Below are 20,336 nucleotides of genomic sequence, written 5' to 3' on the forward strand. Positions count from 1 at the left end.
TGCTGTGCTGAGGCTGTAAACACAACTGCAAAGCTCCCAGTGCTTTTCATCTGAAAGGAATTCAGGGAGCTTTGCAGATTGAGGGCAGGGCCAGCACTTCCTCACCACTTCTGAAACACAGTCCCTGCAGAAGACAGCAATTCCTCCACAGCAGCAGGAATAGTTCCTTTCTGTGCACACATGGACTCATATCCCTCCTTTTCCCTCATTCCCTTAAAGAAACTTCTCTAATGAAACAACTCTGAGAAAGGCATAAATGGTAAGCCTTGAAGTAGCCTTGTCTGAAGAATGCTGTAAGTTCATCACTCAGATTTTGGACATTTATTCACTTCTGCCAACAGAATAGAACCACAGTTCTAGGGGCTCTGGTCCAAACTGGATTAAGAGTCTCACCAGTTAATCATTTGTACACTCACTGAAATATGCTCTTTATTTGCACATCCCTTGCCTGACCAGACATCTTCTGCAGACAGAACATCACTGAGTGCTAAACAGGCACAGCACTACCCTTCCCAGGGTTAAGAAACTGCTTAAGGTACTCAGCACCTGATGAGGCAGTGTTAATTAGCATCCCTCCTATAATAAATAGAATTAAGAAAGCTTTTTCCTCACAGCCTGATGTATCAAGCATGGTAGGAAGCCAGAATATCTTTAAATTCCCACTCTGATAGCTGGCCAAGAACACATGCTAAATCCAAGTTAAATAAAATCCCCAAACCAGAACCTATTCTTCCAGTGCTCACAACCTGAGGGGTTGAGACAGAGTCCCTGAGTTGCAGAAGTGCTGACAAAAGCAGTGGGCATATGGAGGTCAGGAGGAAGACAGTAACAGGCAATTAAGTAAGCAACCAAGGAATCATGGTTTGATCAATTTGCAAAGTTCTTAAACTGCAGTTCACTTAGTGAATTTGCTGTCATCATCGTTACAGGACACTTTATCTTGTCTCATTAGGGAATATGCCAATTGCTTCCTCTGAATTGTTTGCTGAGTGTTTTTGAAGACAAAGGATGGTGAGAGGGGCAGAGACATAAAACAAATATGTTGTCAGTGAACTGGCACAGCAAAACTCATTCTTCATCACAACTTGTTCTTTCCAAGTGTTTTCCTTGACTGTCATTTTGGCTGGAGTCCAGATCTACTTTTCAAATTAGTAAGGAAGGATGTGAAGATTCTGCCATTAATAATGTGGGCACATTCAAACAGAGATGATCTACTCACCTTTAGATGGCCCCTTTGTCACTGTAATTTTAGGGAAAAAAAGGCTGTATAGAGCTAGAAATCAGGCTAAGGGTGCTCAACTGGTATAAATCTGAAAGGATACACAAGCTTCTGTGAAACAGTTATGTCTGCCAGAAGGAAATCCATCCTGGTGTGTTTGCCTTTCAGTTATATGAGAAATCCAGCACTACATACTAGGCAGTAGCAGAAGAAATGGGAAAAGGCTCTAAACCTCAATCTCTAGCACATAAAACATATTCCATCATGATTAGAGAACAGTGGTTTTGGTGGGCAGTTATTTCACACCTGTACACAAAGTTTCACATGCCTGTATCTTAAGCATTTGGTACTGTGCACTTCTAGACTGGAAGTGGATGGGCCATTGATTTTAATTCTCTTCTTTGCTATTTTTTTCTATATAATGCATCAAGAAAAAAAAAATTATGTTTGTTTTCCAGTCACTGGCAGATGCCCCTACAGGCGTTCTGAGGGCACCAGCCATTCTAAGCTCTGCTCAACTCCTTTGTGGCCTGAGATGACTGCTTGCTTTGGAATAAAGTTATGCAATTCCATTTGCTGAAAAAGGGCCTATTATGCCAGTGACAACAACTTGAAGCTGTCTTTATGGGTCCATGAAAGACAAGATCTCTTTGCAGTCATTATTCTCTTTATGCAATCAGAAATATCATATGAATGTAAAAAACAGACAAGCAGTCAGCTGTGACTGTTAAGACCCCATAACCTCAGCTTTGAAAACTGCCTTCATATTTACGTTCTGTTTTGTGTCAGGCTTCTCCGGTGTAGATGGAGTTGTGGTCATTTTGGAACACTAGGGAAATCATTATTGTAATTGTCATTAAAGAGTCACCAACCATTTAGGCATCTAATAAGGCCCCACTTTCAAAAAAGCAAGCACCAAAGGTAATGATGGAACTGTTGACAGTTGACATTTCAATGGCAAAGAGCATTTGCAGTAATTGCACCTTCTTAATAAAGGAGAGGTATTCATCAATTCATTCACAGCAGAACCCACTACCGACTTCCAAACATTTTTAATAAATTTTTAAAACTTTTAAGTAAAAAAACGCCCAAAAATTAGTGATTTCATTCCTTTCTGTGAGTATTTCAATAGTGTTTATACTTCTATTCCTTCAAATTTGTTTTCCTATTGTAAAATGTTCACCCAAATGGGACTGTAACAACAGAAGTAACATTTTTGATAGGCTGTTCATGCAAAGCTTGATTTCTCATTTAAAATACATTTTTAAAAACATAATTTCAAAAATGAAACCCTTAACTTGTCTTTTGTGTCACAGAAGCAAGATCAGCTTTCCTTCTCTGACCCTCCCTACTTTTTTTTTTTTTGGGCTAATTTTGATTAACACCAGCCACTGAAGATAAAATGATGGTTTCCAGCAACATTTGTTTCAGTGAGCCAGAAACACTGAAAACCACAGTTTATGCCTCTGAGCCCCTGCTGTGTCTCCTTGGGCCCTTCTGGGAGCGAGCTGTGCTGCAGGCAGCCGTAGCACTGCAGCTCTCACAGGCAGCAGGGTGGAGCTGATTCACAGAGCTGCATTCTGACAGTGCTGACAGAAAGCGGTGTCAGCAGCCCCATGAACCCACACCACCCCCTGCAAGCTCAGCCTGGACCTCACAGGCAGGTATGGCTGCTAAAAGCATTAGGGTGAAGTACAGCACAAGGCAAAAACCCAGTGTAAAAGGTGTCACAGGGCCCTTGCTGGTAACTGGCTAGGCCACAAAGATAAAACAAGAAATAGCTTGACTCCAAGGTCCCAGATTTAGTAAGGGAAACGACATCAGAAATACCAGTTTTACTTGGTCACAAAGGATGCCTTTTATTGCCTTTTTTCTTTTTTCCAGAACCACTTGTAAGTTATAACATTGGATGGACCCTATGCTGACATTTTTGCTCTGTAAGGAATTTTTTTTAAAGGCTACTGCTGTGTTTCACAGAGAAATTTAAAATCCTCCCAGAGCTGGCTGCTGAAAGTGATGCAGCCTGAGAGCCCCATTCTTCAGAGCAAGAGCTGCTTCTCTAAGTAAGTGCTGTCCTTGCCTCCCTGCTCGGATGGGCTGTGCTGACAGTGTACAGGCATGCACTGTACTGACAGAGTTCAAGATAACAATCTCCCAGCCCCTCTAATCTTTTGTGAAACACATATACCAAATTTCCCCCTCAGGTATCTCTTTCTGTCTCAAGTATCACAAGCTGAACTACCTTTTCAGATCAACAGCACATCACATCAGAACATTCGTTTATAGCACTGCTTTACTCACTGATCTTAATGCCCATCTTCTTCTTTAGTTCTCACTTTTCATCTTCCCAGGTGCTTAGGAAATCATTTGTCAAATTTTGATCAACATTCACAAAATGAACACTTTATCCCCAGTCAGATAAACATCACCCAATTCTACATGTTTTCTTTTATTTTCTGGGATATAAACATTCATAAGCTCAAAAATCAAAACTATGGTTGTGAAATGTATACATCCCATGTTTTCTTCAAGCCATACACTACACCCCCTACAGAAATACCCTAGAAAAACTATAAATATTCACTCTGATTGGTCAAGGTTCAAGGTATAGATCCAATATTCAGACTTCAGTGTCAGAAAAGCATTATCAGATTTTAGGATCATTATTGTAAAACTTTTTTTTTTTACCTTTTGTGTATAAAAACCCTACAGAATTTCATTTCCTAATTCTGGCATCAAGACCCTTATGGCTGGTCAGCCAGAGCACATGCAGGCGCTCTCTGTTACTCCACAGTCAGGGCTGGGATCGCTCGTGGCTTGGGTCTGCATTTGAAAATTCAGCATTTATTCAACATGCTTCACAAGCCTGAAAGGTTCTAAATATGAGCAATTGCATCACTGTTCATTTCTCTGGAATATCCTGAACCTGTAAATCCAACTGTTTTAATTACAGTCCTTAAACCAGACGAGATTTTTTCCCTGCCGTAGCTGATATCTGTAACAGTACCTGGCTAAGCACAAACATTTCCAAGGTCAAACTTCCATTTTTTTCCAATAGAAGACCTTTTCTGTCCAGTTTTTCACAGACTACCCGTTACTATATTGCCATCTGCCTTCCAATGTTACTTCTGCCCTACGCAGCTCACCTGCAGTCTCCATGTCAGCCCTCGCTAAGCACAGGCTTCCTGTTCCACTGGGGAGCTGCTCAGCAGATGAGCCTTTAGATGCTCTCAGTTCCTAAGTCCTTAGCTCTGTTTCCTTTGCCCTGATGTTCCTAACTTATAAACCTCTCCTCTCTTTCAGGCTATTTTTCATTTTTTCACCTCCAGTTCTACTTTGGCTAAAAAAAGAAAGACCATTCTTTGTACAAAGACTTGAACTTCTGCAAATAACCCTCAAGGAGCAACATATTTAAAGCCCCTCTCTTCAACAGGTGCATGAACCTGCAATTCACCCAGTAAGATGCACCTCATACCCCACATTTAAGATCCTGCTTGCTGCTGGACTCAGTGTAAAGGTTACAGGGACACCCAGACTTCAGTTTTGCTGGTGGGAACACCAGGCAAGGTAAACTTCTCTCTGCTGCACCCAGCAGCATGTTACTAATATAGACACCACCAAGAATGTTAAATTCCAAATGAAAAGCAGTTTGGTTCTTTTCCTCAGAGGACTCTGCCCTTTTCAAATTTAATGGCCACCAAGATAACTTTGCTCAAAAAATAAAAGTAAGCCTTAAAATTCCCAGTATTTTGTTCCCACTGTATTATTCCCAATTGCTTTGGAAATTGATTTCATTGTATGAAACATGAGCTAGGGATTCAGAATGAGCTGTACTAGTTATGATTACCAAAATGAATCCTGTAGTATTGCTGCTTCAAGATTAGATTCTCATAATCTAGCTGATAATTTTCAATTTCTCAGAGGGAGAGAACATTTTATGGTGATACAATAAATAAAATACATTGAAGAGACCTAAAGAACTTTAATGCTTGATTTCATTGGGAGGTGCTGACACTGTCCACTTCCCAGCTAAAATGTGGCAGCAGTGAATTGCTTTTATCATCTCTAAAAAATTATAAAGTCATGAAAAAATGTAGACAGAATACTTGCTGCAACATCATTTCAGACTCATTTAATCATTTTGTAATTCATTGCACCTTAGACAGAGTAATAACAACCCCTATAATGATAATTATTATTGTATTCAGAGGTGAGAACTTATGTACTGGTTAGACTGGAAGGGCCAGTAAGAGCTGGGGATTCTGCCAGGATCTTCAACCAGCCATAGATTGACCTTGGGAAAAGAGATATACACAAATGCTGACCAGACCAAATTAAGCATTCTCAACAAAATGCTCAGAGCTCTTGGAGGCAGATCAGAGATGACTATTTCAATCTCTGCTCATGTACCTCAGACCTGACAGATTTGCTCTTACAGACTCAGAATATTGAGCACTCAACCAAACATTTTTTCTAAATAACAAATAAAGCAATATGCAATGGGAAGTTTCTTATTTCAACAGCAGAGGGATTAGTACAGGCAATGAACTCTGGGAATAATCATCATTCTCACCCTTAAAATACAATTGTCTTGTTAAATGCCAGAAAAATGAAATCTGTACTCTTGAAACCTGGATTGTGACAGCGCTGCTCTTGACAGACTAATGCAGTCTCTGCTGTGACGTGCCTGGATGACAGATGGCTTATTTTTTCCTTTTTAAAATATGTACTTACTCATCTGATAAAGAATATGTTATTTCCACAGATAGAATTAAAATGCCTTTTATCACAGGGCCACTGAAATGGATGTTCAGGGCAGAAACTCCCATTACACCTGGTTATTAGACAATTTCCTACCATCCAAGCTAAGGCTCCCTCTGGCCAAGGTAGGAAAGGTTGTGTCAAGCCATCCTCCCCTGCCACTTCCCTGCTGTGGCTGGAAGGCAGCTGTGACAATCACAGACCCCAGCCTGGCACTGGTGCAGGGTCACCTGCAAGCCGTGCTGCTGCAGGAAAGCAGCCAGGGAAACCTAGACCATTTTAAGAGTGGTGTTGGAGGGACAGGAGTAATCAAAGAGGTGAGGGATGCTGTGCAGAGCTCGGTATTTCGGTCTTGATGAAAACTCCACACATCCCTCAGAGGATGGTCGCACCTGGCTGGCTTCAAAAAGGACTGAGTGAGTCCTCCACACCCTCTGCTCTGCAGCAAAGTCCGAAAGAGGAATATTCAATGTGTTATTTATAAGGAAATCTGAGGCAAAAGGAAAAACTTTTTTTAAATGAACACCACTGAAGGAAAAGCATTAATAACACAGTAACTTATCACAAAATAAACAATGAAAATTCATATTCCAAAAGCATGGTGTGAACAAAAATATGCAGGAACACCAAGTACAGCACTGAAGGTTTGATATGAATATTAAATGTGTTTTCTTTAGTCAAAGAAAACCAATGTGTTTAAACACATATGGAAAAACCCTGTTCCAAGAACCTCAGACAGGAAAACTGGCTACTCAGGACATGCAAATTACACTACCAATTCACTGTTAGGCATCTGTTAGACAGAAACTCTCTAAACTTCATTTGCCCAGCCAGCAAACTGCACTCATCTCCCTACCTTGGAACACAGGAGAATTACCAACCCACAGCTGGCATTTTAAGATGCAGCTCCAGTACCACTAACAATCTGGCTGAAGCTTTATTAAGCTTTTCAGATAAAAAATGATATATGCAGTAAGCATATTAATATTAAAAAATACATTTTCAAAGCCTGAAGTTATGTTAAGTTTATGCCATATCAATGACTATATGACATTTCCATTATTGGATGACTCTTTCCTCCAGCAATTACCTAGGCCAATAAGACATATGCCTGTATGTGTGAGATAGATCACACACCAAAGCAAATATCCAGAATTAAATTACATTCTGTTAATCATCACCTTGCAAAGCTTTGGGACATGTTGACAATCCCAGAATATGAGGAATAAAATCATTATTTTATATTTCTCAACATCTCTTATATTAATGTTCAGCACTCTTTGGAATTAAAAAAATCATGTAAGACTAAAAACCACCTGAAAACTATCATAAATAAAAATAATAGAAGTATAGAAGGGCAAGATGAGGCTTTCTAAGGGACTAGCATAACTCACAGAAAGAGGAGATCACTAATATTATCTTGCAATAAAGTTAAAACATTCTGTATCTCAGGGCCATTTTACACTGGTCTACTGCTCTTACTATCACATGATAATTACAAGAATTAATAGTATCACAGGGATGACTATGCAGCTTTTAAACTATGCATTTTCCATTAACACATATATTAATTTATATATATGTATATAAAAATTAAGACCTTTAATTCGCCTATCTCAGTTTCCCTCTATCTCTCTTCCCACCTATAATTTTGACCTACCTTCAGTTGCCTACTGTATGTCTAAGATAGGACAGCCTCCCCCTACAGACAACAGACTTCAGAGGTGGTCCATGACCTTGCCGTGGACACCCTATCTCCCAGTGAGATTAGTTCAGCTCTGAAAGCAGCTCACACTCCCTTTTACAAATAAAGAGAGACCAAACCACTATCTTAGCTTGGATATCACAATACCAGACAGCAAAAGATAGATTAGCTGAATCCCACCCAGGCCTTTTTCCCAAGCTGTGTACTACCGTCAGCGTTTTTATCTAAAGGAGGAAAACAGAAAATCAACATTACATTGTTATCTGTTTTGCCATGATTCACACATGTGATTACATAATGGATCCTTTCCTATCTGGAATTTATCAGACTACTCCAATACCTGACAGATCAGCAGGCTACCCACCACACTGGAGAAACTGGGAAAATATCTATTGCCAAAACACTTCAGCTGAGCTCATCTTCCAACCTATCTAAATGCAAGCTATGCGAAGCACATTTAAAAGATAAAGCAAAAAGCAAAGCCACACATTTTAGCAACTGACATATGATTGTATTCTCAAAGCACTGTCTCAGCTACAGATAAGCTCAAGTAGCAGTAAGTTTCAAAAGAGCCCAAACCGTTTCAATAGACAATATAGATCACACACCTTTTAACCTATCTGCAAATTGGATCTTCTTTCCAACAGAGGTGGAGAAACTAAGGCGCAACAAAACTCCTACACAATCAAATGTAAATCACCTACAGTTGGCTTTATATCCTATAGGTTTATTCCATGACTCCCAGTTTCCCCAAACTGTGGGCAGTGAAATGGGCATCTGGAGATGGTCAGCACTCATTCCACATTTACCATCACGTGCATTTGTGAGAGCAAGGCAGAGCACATGCTTTGGGGTTTCACAGCTACAGAAAGTACAGAGATGGAAACACAAGTGCCTGTCAGTGCTGTGAGGAGCCAGGAAGAAGATGTGAATTTCACTGGAACAGGTAACAATGAGAGGTAAATCCAAAACAGGAAAAAAAAAACCCAGACCCAAACCAAGCCACAACAACAAAAGACTTGGAAGATATCGATAACATTCCCCATGGCAGCTGGTAAAGGAGGATTAACTGTTGCTAAACAAAGAAATGTGCTTATGCATCAGGCAATAAGCTTTGCAAGAAAGAAACTACCTGTTAGAAAACACTAAGACTCTTATATGTTAGTGAAACCCAGAAAACACATACAGGTTCTAACACTATTTTACTAGCATTTACTGTAAAGCTCAGAGGAGAGTAGAATGGAAGCAGGACCAGATGATACTTTAGTGTGAAACTATCTCTCACAAAATAGCTCTTCAATGGGACAGGACCACACCCTGTTCAGTAGTGAACCCTCATCTGGACCAGGCAGATTGCCAAACATCCCATGAGAGTTTAGGAGCTTTCAGGATCAGAAGGGATTTGGAGTGATCAGGACGACAACCTGAGGCTTGCAGGCAAGTAACTGCCTCTAGTAAGATTATATTAAGGTCATGTCTAGAGCAGGCAGTTCTTTCCATGTACCTTCAGATGCATGCTTTTGCTCCATCCACACATCTTGAATTTCAACTACCCATTTTCAGACATGCCAGACACAATTTTGTCCCACATATCTGACACAGTCTTGCAAATATTGTCCCAGCTGTGTCTTCCATCAACTTACTGTTCTTTTCTGACACTAATTCCCCTATGTTGCATCAAATGCAAACTATTTATCTTTGCTTTTCATGGCACATTTCCAACCTCTTTACCTGTCGTGATTCTGACATTTGCCTTGTCAAAAATGTCAAACTCCTCTGGCCAGAGGCTTATATTTTTCAAACAAGCACATTACTGCTTTCTCCCATGTTGCTCTGTGTCTGCAAGCACCCAGCTTCTTTCTCTTTTTAATCTCTACCTTATGACTATTTTGCTATAAGAAAGCCTAGAAATAATTATGCTCCTGTTAGACTGAAACCTGATGCTGATGAAGCCTTTATGGCATTCCATCACCTGTCCCAGCATGTTTTTATACCCTCAGAAACTGAACTGCAAACTCTTTGGAGAAGAGATAGTATGTATTGTTAGCTATTCTTCACAGCAGAATCCAGTGTGGTCCGTGAATATTTGGAACTAAAAATAAGACTGCTTATGTACCAACCATAAGATGTATTTCAATATTTCACATATGATGACAGTAAGTCAGGGGCAATTTCTCTTCAGATCTCAGTTTTTAAAATGGTTAAGATCTCCCAGTCTGGGGTAGCAAAACATAAACCAATTAAATCTGGCTCACAGATGCATGCCATGCAGTTCTTCCTAAAACTATGACAAAGAATGGGTCTTTTTATGGTTTTCAACCAGTGGCACCCATCTCTTACAATACCAAAATGAGGCAAAACCTACAGTGATGTAACTAAGACAAAAATTAATCCAGGAAACACTGAAACAATTCACACTGTTTCATTTGATAGCTAAATCTTTCCCTTACTGCTGCATGGATTTGGGTCTGAAGGGCAGTTTAATAAAAGAAATAGCCTCTCCAAAGGTATAAGTTCAATTTCAGGGCTGTCAGCCTCAGTGTTCTAGAAAAATGAAAATCTCTTGGGATAACGTTTCAAACCTTTTAAAATAGATGTTTTACTTTGATAGAACTACACTGAATTACATGATTGGAGAGTTTCCTATACATTGAGGATATTCTGGAGTTATGCTGTGATCAAATCTGTGCCTCTCATTCACCTACTAAAAGGTACTCCTGCACATCAACCACTATCAGCTGGAAGTGATAACGTCTCTTGTTCTGCAAGTTTCTTATCAACAGTCTGCATTTGCCCACCAGCTTTGAATTGGTTTCACTGCATATTTCAAGCAGATGAATGCATTTCTCCAGACTAATGTTGCTGTTTATCAGCGCTGCTTGGCTCACAGGGTAGCTGGCTCCACAATCTAGCTGGAATCAAATTAGCTGTTGATAAATCAGTTGTAAATAAGCTGAGCAGGTGAAATCTGTACATCACAGGTGTGCACAGCTTAACACAAGAGCTTCCTAAGAAACTTTTCAGAGTAGTTCAACATCAGTGAACCTTAAATAACTGCAGCTATGTATGTGCCTTTGAAGTGCAGACACGAGTTGACAGAAGCAGGAGGCTTCACTAGCTCCACGGAAGTGTCTATGGAGGAAATAGTCATGAACCAGTTCTCTGTGGTAACGAGATGGTCTCCTTTGGACAGAAGCCACACTGAGCTGGCACAGACATAGTGAGCCTCAGCCCCCAAGCTAATATGACAGCACAGATGTAGCCCAGAGTTGAGTGTCCCTAATCACCTTTGACGGTCAATAGTGACAGTTCTCTTCCTTCCCCAAGGAGCCTCTCCCTTCTCACCACCTGATTTGGCCACCTAGCTCTCAGTGGTGTCATCACATTTACACCAGACATCAGCTGGTGTAAATACCCTGCTATGGCCTTATGAGCTTTGAAGAGGTATGATGCCTTTTGGAATAACAAAAGCAATGGACAAAAAGGAAGGCCTCTTTTTAAAACTATAAAGTCAGCCTTTTTCTTCCCTCTCTTCATCTGGCTTGGCATGATTTCCGCACAAAACCCTTGGCTTGCTTTGTGTTTACAACACAGAGTTCAGGTGACAAATCTATGAACAGATCTCTCAACAGACTCTCCTGTCAGCTGCATACCCCACAAATTATTTCACTGTTAACTAGCAAGCCATTAAAGTCTCCAAAATGACAGTATGGTTGGCAATATTCTCAGCTTCAAACCACTAAGTACCTTCTCTTCTGCTTTTTAGTTTAACAGGGAAAAAAAAATCCATCCCACCAATGTCATCCTATCTGCAGTGCCCAAGTGCTCATCAAGCACCCGGAGTGGTTATAGTTGTATTCCTGGAATTGTTATTCTTACTCACTGTTTTTTTCTCTATATTTCCTGTGTAAAAACTGGAAGTTTACCTCCATTTTCTGTTTTCCCTTTTAGCCAGCTGTATGAAGAGATTTTATTTTGGCTTTTCCTTTCTCTATTTTTTACCAGAATTCACAGTATTTTGTTCCTCTACTGTTTGATGGGGGTTTTTTAACCTTTAAAACACGTTAATATTCCTTTTGCTGTGGATTTCCGTAGCTGAATGTTTTGTGTACTGCCTGTTTCAAATACTGTATTCTTGTTAATAGCAGCAGCCCAAATAATAGTTTAGCAAAATTTCGAAGTCATAAAACTGGGTTTTTGCAACAGGGACTTTCATATGATCTAAAAACAAAGCCCAGGGTGGTAAAATTGACTTAAAGCACCAAACACAGATTAAAATTAGCCAGCTCAGCCCAGCTAAATTCTATTAAGTGTCTAATGACCACTGTGATTATGATGTGGATGTAATACAAATGAAAATTGTACGTGGGTTTACTTACAGTTGTGACAGGTGGCTCCCATGTAGCCTGTATCATTACAGTCGCAGTAAAAGGTGGTCCAGGACTGGGAGCATTTTCCTCCATGTTCACAGTAGTTGGGTAAACATCTAATTTGAGACAGTTTTAAAAAAATGTAATTAATTATAAATATTTCTGAAAAAATAATGTGCTGGGAAAAAAAAACCAACCAACAACAAAAAACAAAAAAAAGCAAACAAAACAGAACTGTCTCAACTCCTCATTCAGGCAAGAGTTTCCTAGGGCTGAATCACTGTGTAATGAAATAATTATTTCTTTCTCTGTGATTTGCGTACAATACAAGCACTGAAGAAAACAACATTTAAGCTATCTAGAACACAGGTAAAAGATCACTCTAAAGAAAAACATTCCACTTGTTAGCAATTAATGTGTCCTGAACTTTCTGAGTACAGAGCAAGAAAAGTAGCAGGTGAAAATGCTATTGAAATCTCGTTTCAAAGGGGAATCCCCTGTTCTCTGATTAAACAGGCACCACTGTTATCAAAATTAGGCTGAGTTACATTTGTGGTAATGCTAACAGCATGCAAATCTCTGAAGTGAGAGGAAAAATATGCTTCAATTACGAGTTTTGTACTCTCTTTTCCTCATTTTAGTTGGTGTGCCTCTGAAGTATTATTGTGAAACAAATTATTAAAAGAAGAGGCGCAACAGCATGCAGCTCAGGAAATGAACAAAAATAAAAGCTGTGGGAGATAAATTCAATCTCCAGGACAAGAAGTGAATGCTGATCTGAACTCCCCTGGCATAAACGCAGGCAGTGCCATGGAGTTACACCAGCTTAAATGGAAACAGATTGTTCCCTTATTTGCCTTTTTTTCATTTTATTTTTTCCCTCTTACTGTATATTAATCTCTTTTACACAGTATGTCTGACTTTTGAAAAATAAGTAACTTGTTTATACTGCTGATTCAATTGTGATGGGTGGGTGGAGAGGAAACAGGCAATCAATTTATCCTTTACACTACAGAACTCCATTAGGATTTGCTTTGCCGTAATTTGAGCTTCAAAACTCTTTTGATGCCAGATCTTTCCAGGGTGTTAGTGTGATATCACTGATGCTACCTTGATTTTTCTAGCTGAAGACATGGTTTTATTGCAATTCATCTCATCCTTAGGATTTTTTTTTTTTTTTGCACTTAAGTATGTATATTGCCCTTAGCAGTGGCTTTCAATCTGTTTCTTCCAGATAGCTTAAAATTAAAACCTATTTCATGCATGAAAACAGAAAACCTGTATGTCACTAACAGTCATCTTCACCAGCCTTCTGAGCCTCATCAGCCAAGTTTTCATCAATTTGCTTCAGTCCAAGGCTGTTTAGAGCTGCCAAACCTTGACAACCCAAAGAAACCTGTTTGTGCCCAGAGGCTTATCAGAACAACCTCTTGTTCTCAATATGCTCCATGCTCATTCATACAATCTTACATCTATTAATCTCTATCAGGGAGTCTGAGATTCACTCCTGAACACAGGTTCACTTGATCACTATTTATACCATTATACATAAAATTATAAAGAGCATATAAAATATTAACATGAAAGATTAATTATTTTTATTAATCCTTAATCAATTACTGCAGTAATTATTCATTATTCAAATACTAGAGAAATAAGGAATTCAAGAAGAAAGTATGTTATTTATAACTATCTGTAACAATATTAAAACAATTATGATATATATTGGCCTTATAAAAATCATTGTCATGGCTTTTATTAATCACTGAGCTCAAGTACAAAATGAGGACAGTACGAGAATTACACTCCTGGTTTTCTAGCTTGCCAGGGAGCTACTTCCAGGGCTGTGGGAGAACACCTAGTTTCTAAACCAAAAAGGAAATAAAGGGGAAGGCCAAAACCTCTGGGTTTGCCCCATCTTTACAAGGCAGGAATTCTGAGAAGGGTGAGATTTTGGTTGTTAGTGGTGTGCTGGGCAATCATTTCTCAGTCCAACAGCCTGCTGGTGCAGCGAGAGCCCAGCCAGCCCCTCTGCCATCACACCTACTCCTGCCAATACTGCAGTGAGATTTAAAGCTTTGGGTCGATGCTGAAGAGAGCAGGAGCAGCCTTATGGCATGATGCAAACAGGACTGGGTCCTGCACCCTGCTGTGCCCTGCAGGACCCTGAACCAGCAGCTCCCCAGCAGCTTCATCCCAGAAGCAAAGCACAGGGGTACAAGAGCTCTGTGGTGATACATGTGAATTTCGCTTGTGGGAGCACATTTATTCATATTTGTACTTTGGTTATGCCTGCCCTTGCCCTCAGCACACTGCCTTTAATTCCACTTGCTATCTAGTGATAAACATTCCTTTATGTCACCTGTACAGCAGTAGTTCTATTCACATCAGAGGGATGCTGGTGAGAAGAAATGTATGATGTTAATAGAGCTCTTTGGAGAGAAAAAAAGAATAGTGCTGTGTTATTATCTTAATTTACATCATCAGTGTAATGGACAAATATGCTTTTTGCCTATCTTAAGCTACCTTTTATTAATTAACCCAATGCAGTAGAGCTAATTACTAGTCATTTGTGGTTTGCCAAAGGCCTGTATTAGAGGCTTAGCCACATTTATTCCCTTGAAACAGTTTCCTTTTAAAGACTTTACAAAGTTTGAAGGTCACTTCCCATTTCTACTTGTCTTACAAATGCAAACACTTTTCCTCCTCCCAACAATGCACAAAATGCAAGTCAAATTAACCATGTAAGCTTTTAATGATATTCATAAATTCAGAATTAAATCTTTTTTATTCCTTAGTCTATTTGCTTTAATTAGCACCAACTGCATTGATCTTGTTTTTGGTCAGATAACTAACCCTTCTAAAAGCTTATGAAACAAATTTCTTTGCAACTCTAACAATTACCATAATCCCATTCTAGCTGAGCAGTTGTGTCTTCATTAGAAGCAAAATTTATCCTAATTGTGAGAGAACTCAAAGTTAAGAAATAGCTATGATTAAAATTAATCAAGGCATGGATAAGTCACAGATTGTTCCATTTGTGAACTGTCCTAGATCCTCATGTTGAAGGACTTAAATACATGCAACTTAAAATACAAATTAATATTTGCATTTCAGTAGAAACAAACACTTTCAGCAAAAAATGCAGTGGTATCATAGAAAGTTTCATAGACAAAAACTCGTATCACACAGCCCCTGACCTATTTGCAACTGAAATGAACAAACAGCGCAACTCAATTTTTGCAAGTAACATAAATGAGACACTTGAAAATTTATGGATTTGTCTAAGAAAGTTTGTGACAGACCAGGGACTCTGATCTTCCCCGTTTGTTCAGGTAATATATATCACGGTGAAAAATTATTATTAAAAAAAAAAAAAAATAAGTGAAGCAAATAATTTTTTCCCTCATTCAGCCAAGCTGGAAAATGCACACCTTAGCCATCTACGTGAACAATATGCAGAGCCTGCACAAAAGCCTTCACTGTCCTTGGATGAAACATTCACCTCCAAAACTCTACATGTGCTTCCTCTGAAATCAAAGGAGAAACTGCACAGACATTAGGAGGGAAATTTGGCCCTTTGATGGGAATGATGAAGAAATAACAATGGCAAAAATTACTTGAGTGGGAAGGCTGAAGGAGTTCTACACATTTGATGTTACACTTGACTGGAAATAAACCCAGTGTACTTTCAATAAGCACCTCAGAGATTTTGTTACCGTCAGCACAATACATCCAGCACTACTCTCTACTCTTCCAAAGTACAGAGGAAAGAAAGGGAACCATTACAGAAAGAAAAAAGGAGCACATACCCTCAATATCAAGACTGTAAATACACATAATTTTTAGACAAGCACTAAGTCCCTAAAACTCAATAATGCTGTAACAAAAAAAATACCTGAAGATTTTCTATCTATAAAGCATTTTCCTAAATACTGTATCAAATTCACTTTATTTCAGCATGTTTTCCTATTTACAGCCAGCAGGTATCTCATTTAAAATTAACAAAATATAACATTAAAAGAGATGACTTCATATAGTGTGCATGCATGTCTGATGAAACTGATGGTGTTGCTGTAACAGACTGTATGCTTTAGTAAAATGATGTCTTTCCACTAAACTCAATAGATTGAGGCCAATTGCAACAGCATGGATTTCAGCCCTGCTGTGCTGAGCCGTAAATCTGGGAAATTCCTTGCCAAAGGTTATTTTTGATACAAGAAATAGCTTCAAGGGGAGACCAGACAATCATTTCAAAGAGAAATTTAGCAATGTTACCAGACAGACAATGTATAACAACTTCAGAGGTTTACCAAGGGGAAAACTAATGAAGATCTGAGAGCATCAGAAAAAATACTGCAAAAGCACATCCCACTCTTATTTTCCCCTGGATGTCCTTTTGTGGTAAAATAGTGGGTTAGGTGTCCTTAACTAAAGGAAGAAAAAAGAGCTACCAGAACCAGAAGAAGAGAGAAAAAGTGTGCAAAAGCAGTATTATGACAGGCTGCAAAAGAATTAATGCTGTTCAGACCTCTGGTATTCCTCATCACCACACCTTCCAAATTCTCTCTCCTCTTGCAATTTTAGAAAACTGACCAACAACTCACCGTAAAGTCTTGTGGTGTTTTTTATTTTTTAAGTCATCTATGTTTCCTTTCCTAAATTTATTATGTTATGAGTACTCATGGAGTTCTACAAACAGAACAAGAATAATGTGAACAGACAATTCTTTTTTTTCCCATTGTGGAAATCATCTAGTCTTTCCTACTGAATTGATGTGGGGAAAAAAAAAAAAAAAAAAAAGAAAGGTATTTCTCTCATCTCAATAATTTTTCACAAAGGTCAGTTTTTCTTCTTTGTGAGATCTGTAAAACTTGATGAAAAAACTTTCAAAATATATTACTATTTCCACTGTTGGTCTCCTTGGTTCTCAGGCCCTGCTCTTGCATACCACTGAGGCCAAGATTTAAAAGATCTGAACACTGATGCCAACAGTCCTCAGGCATGTGAGCAGGACAGAACTGTAGAGAAGGTTGTGCTGGGACTGGCAGCAGTGAAGGAAAAGCCTGTTACCTGTGCCTTAGATGGCATTTTTTTAAGGTTTGATTGCTTTGTTGTTAGAACACCTAAATTTTTAATATAGGTAAATGTGCTGACAGTTTGGCTTAGCATCAGCAGAAAGGATTTTATATAAATAAATTTGAAAAAGAAAAAAGGGAAACAAATAAACCATCCTGTACAGACAGCTGTTCCATTTAGAATTCATCATTTTACAAAGCAAAAGCAGAAAAGCCATCTGCAAAAATCAAACAAACAAAGGAAGATATGATATTATATTCTGCTTGCATCCCCATATTTGGCCTTTAATTTACCGTGGCATTGCACATCCCATGGATTTTTACTCTAAAGGAACAGCAATGGGAGTGAGCTCTATTCAGGTTCCCCCCAACTCAATTCCACACTCAAGCTGGATTTCAAAAGCCAATAAATTAGCCCCTTACCTACCTTCAAACTGCCTTCTTTCTCCACATGGGTCTCATTCAGGACAAATCCCCTCTCCCACCCTAGTGGGAAGTCCCTACACTCACAGGGACAAAGCTGACTTTCTCCAATTTCAGCACCTTTCCACATATTCAGGTTCCCCCCAACTCAATTCCACACTCAAGCTGGATTTCAAAAGCCAATAAATTAGCCCCTTACCTACCTTCAAACTGCCTTCTTTCTCCACATGGGTCTCATTCAGGACAAATCCCCTCTCCCACCCTAGTGGGAAGTCCCTACACTCACAGGGACAAAGCTGACTTTCTCCAATTTCAGCACCTTTCCACATGTATAAGTCACTGCAGTTACAGGAAGGCATTCACCCTGCTCAAACTGATTTTTTACCTACCCCCTACAGGATTTACTGAATGATACTGATGAATCTGAAGCATCTGTCTTTATTTTGCTCTGAAACACAGCACTTACACAGACTAGTGAACACTTTGTGGGCCTGAATTGTCATTTTCTGCAGCTGGTCTTGCATGCATGAAACAAAGACAGGGAAAAATTAAGGCAGGGCAAGCAAACCAATTTATGCATTATCCAAATAATCTGAGCATTCCTTTTCATTCTCATTAAAGAAACACAAAGCCTAGAACACCGCCCCCTCGTCAGAGGTAGCATTTTCCACTGTGACTGCCTATTTTTTTCTGGGAATTTGCTTTGTCCAAATATTTTCCTGTTTTCTATCACTGAGCAAGAGCATCTGACAGTGTGAAGATCATATCCCAGTCCAAGAGCAGGAAACTGTGCTACATGGTTTTATTACACTTCATTGTCGATCAGCCCTTAAGCTATTAGAGAGAAGCTCTGCCATTACCTGCTTTATGCAGCTGCTTTAAACATTAGAATAGATATGAGGAGATGAGGGGATGCTCTTCAGAATTTCAGGGATTTTAATTCCAGCACCCAGGCTTTTGATGCCTGTGGGTTTGAATTTATTAAATCTTGCTCAGTTTTTCTGCACCCTGTTCTTCCATCTTAAAACCTGGGCGGTATTGAGAGGATTTCCAAGATCACACTTCAAAATGCTACCTGCATGGGTGTAATTCCAGTAATTTAATTCCATTAGTTAGCATGTCTAATTTGTGACATAGGTGCATACTTTAGGGAAGGACCCAAGAGATTGTACAACTCTCACAGAACATCAGGTAGTCCTCTATTTCTAATACTATTTTTTTCACGGTATATTGATCTTTACAAGGGATTAAGTCATTAAGATACATTTTTCCCTTTTTCCTTCCCCACCACATAACATAGCTTGGATTCAAGATATCTTCCCCATTCCACTTCCACATCATTATCTCCAGTGTTTTGCTTTGGGCTTAGTATAGAGGAAGTAGAAAAAAACCAGAATTTCTCTAAGGGCAATATGATGAAAAAGGAAGACATATTTCTAACAATATCCTAATTTTTGCTGAACAAGCACGAACCAAAGTGTTTTACAAAGTGCCAAGCATGAGAAACTTTTTGAAAACTTTTTCACATTTTCCTTATATAAACTGGAGGAAGACATGAAGCTTCAGTATGCCCTGAGCTATCTGTCCACTGAATCCTAAAACAGGCAAAAGAGACAAAAGATAAGGGGGAAAATTTTCACTCACAGGACTTAAGTGATCTTTTTAAGGTGATACAAAATATCAGAAGAACTACTAATCTGGACTATCAGATCCCTATATCTAGACAGGACAGTCTCTCCTGCAGCATTTAAAGGAAAAAATCTAGATCTGGGTATTCCAGCATCTGAAGGTGTACAGTCCAAATACTTTGTTTTGGCTGAGGATGGAGACATAGTTGGGCAATTCTCAAACCAAACTTGGATTTACCCAGAATCAGAAATATTTTGAAAAAGGACACATGACATCACATGACATCCCCTCTTATGTCTTCAGTTCATTCCAGCTTTGATCACCATCCAAATTCAAGGGATGTGATGTAAAAACATCCCACTCGTTGCTACAAAACCAAGAAGGGAACACATAAGAGGATTTCCTGCAAAGAGAAAGTAATATGCAGTATAAAATAATTGTCATTTCTGCAGAGAAGGCACTAAATAATGAAGATAGAAAAACTACAGAGAATGAAAAGGATGGATGCCAAATTGGGGTTGGGATTTTTTAAATTATTCTTTCTGCAATGCACTGCAGATATTTATGTGGGGATAAATACAATACTAAGTGTCTGATTTTTTAATCCCAGCCTGACACTCTAAAAAAAAAATTAAAATTCACTGGACATAATTAGCCAGGGTATTTTCTCACTTGCATGGCCAAGCTGGGGGGTGAGAGGATCATACTGAAGTTTGGCTTCTGCTGCAGGGCATACATTAAATCTAAGAGGAGAGTTAAGAAACATAAAAAACCACTGTGCTTTTATCAGATTTATCCTAACACCCTTCACCTGCAATACTAATTAATTTCCCAAAGGCCCATTTTGACAGTACAACACACGAAGCAATGTTAAGTTCAGCACTAAAAGTAAAGGAAGAAAAAGTAAAAAAAAAAATATATTCTTTCTTACAAGTAAAAATTGATAATAAAATGTAATAGAATCCACAAAGGAAATAGGCATACAGCAAGTTTTAAAAGGTCAGCTCTATTTAGCAAGGAAAAAGAACACTTTAAGCTAATTTATTTAGAAAATACTATGAAGAATTTTCACAGATAAAACACAGGTAGGGATAAAAGAATAGGAACTAAGGACACTATTTGTGCTCCACAACTGAAGCAGTTCAGGGAAG

General features: G+C 38.9%; 1 protein-coding gene across 1 annotated transcript in view; it reads right to left on the minus strand.

Moving 5' to 3' along the window:
• Window positions 1-20,336, minus strand: part of CNTNAP5 (contactin associated protein family member 5) — a 284,718-nt gene that overhangs the window by 104,605 nt on the left and 159,777 nt on the right. The window contains exon 11 of the mRNA XM_048308706.1: window positions 12,065-12,171. Within this exon, the coding sequence (XP_048164663.1) occupies window positions 12,065-12,171 (107 nt within the window). The remainder of the gene's footprint in view (window positions 1-12,064; window positions 12,172-20,336) is intronic.

The sequence above is a fragment of the Corvus hawaiiensis genome, chromosome 7 (genome assembly GCF_020740725.1).
Source record: "Corvus hawaiiensis isolate bCorHaw1 chromosome 7, bCorHaw1.pri.cur, whole genome shotgun sequence".
NCBI classification, from domain to species: Eukaryota; Metazoa; Chordata; class Aves; order Passeriformes; family Corvidae; genus Corvus; species Corvus hawaiiensis.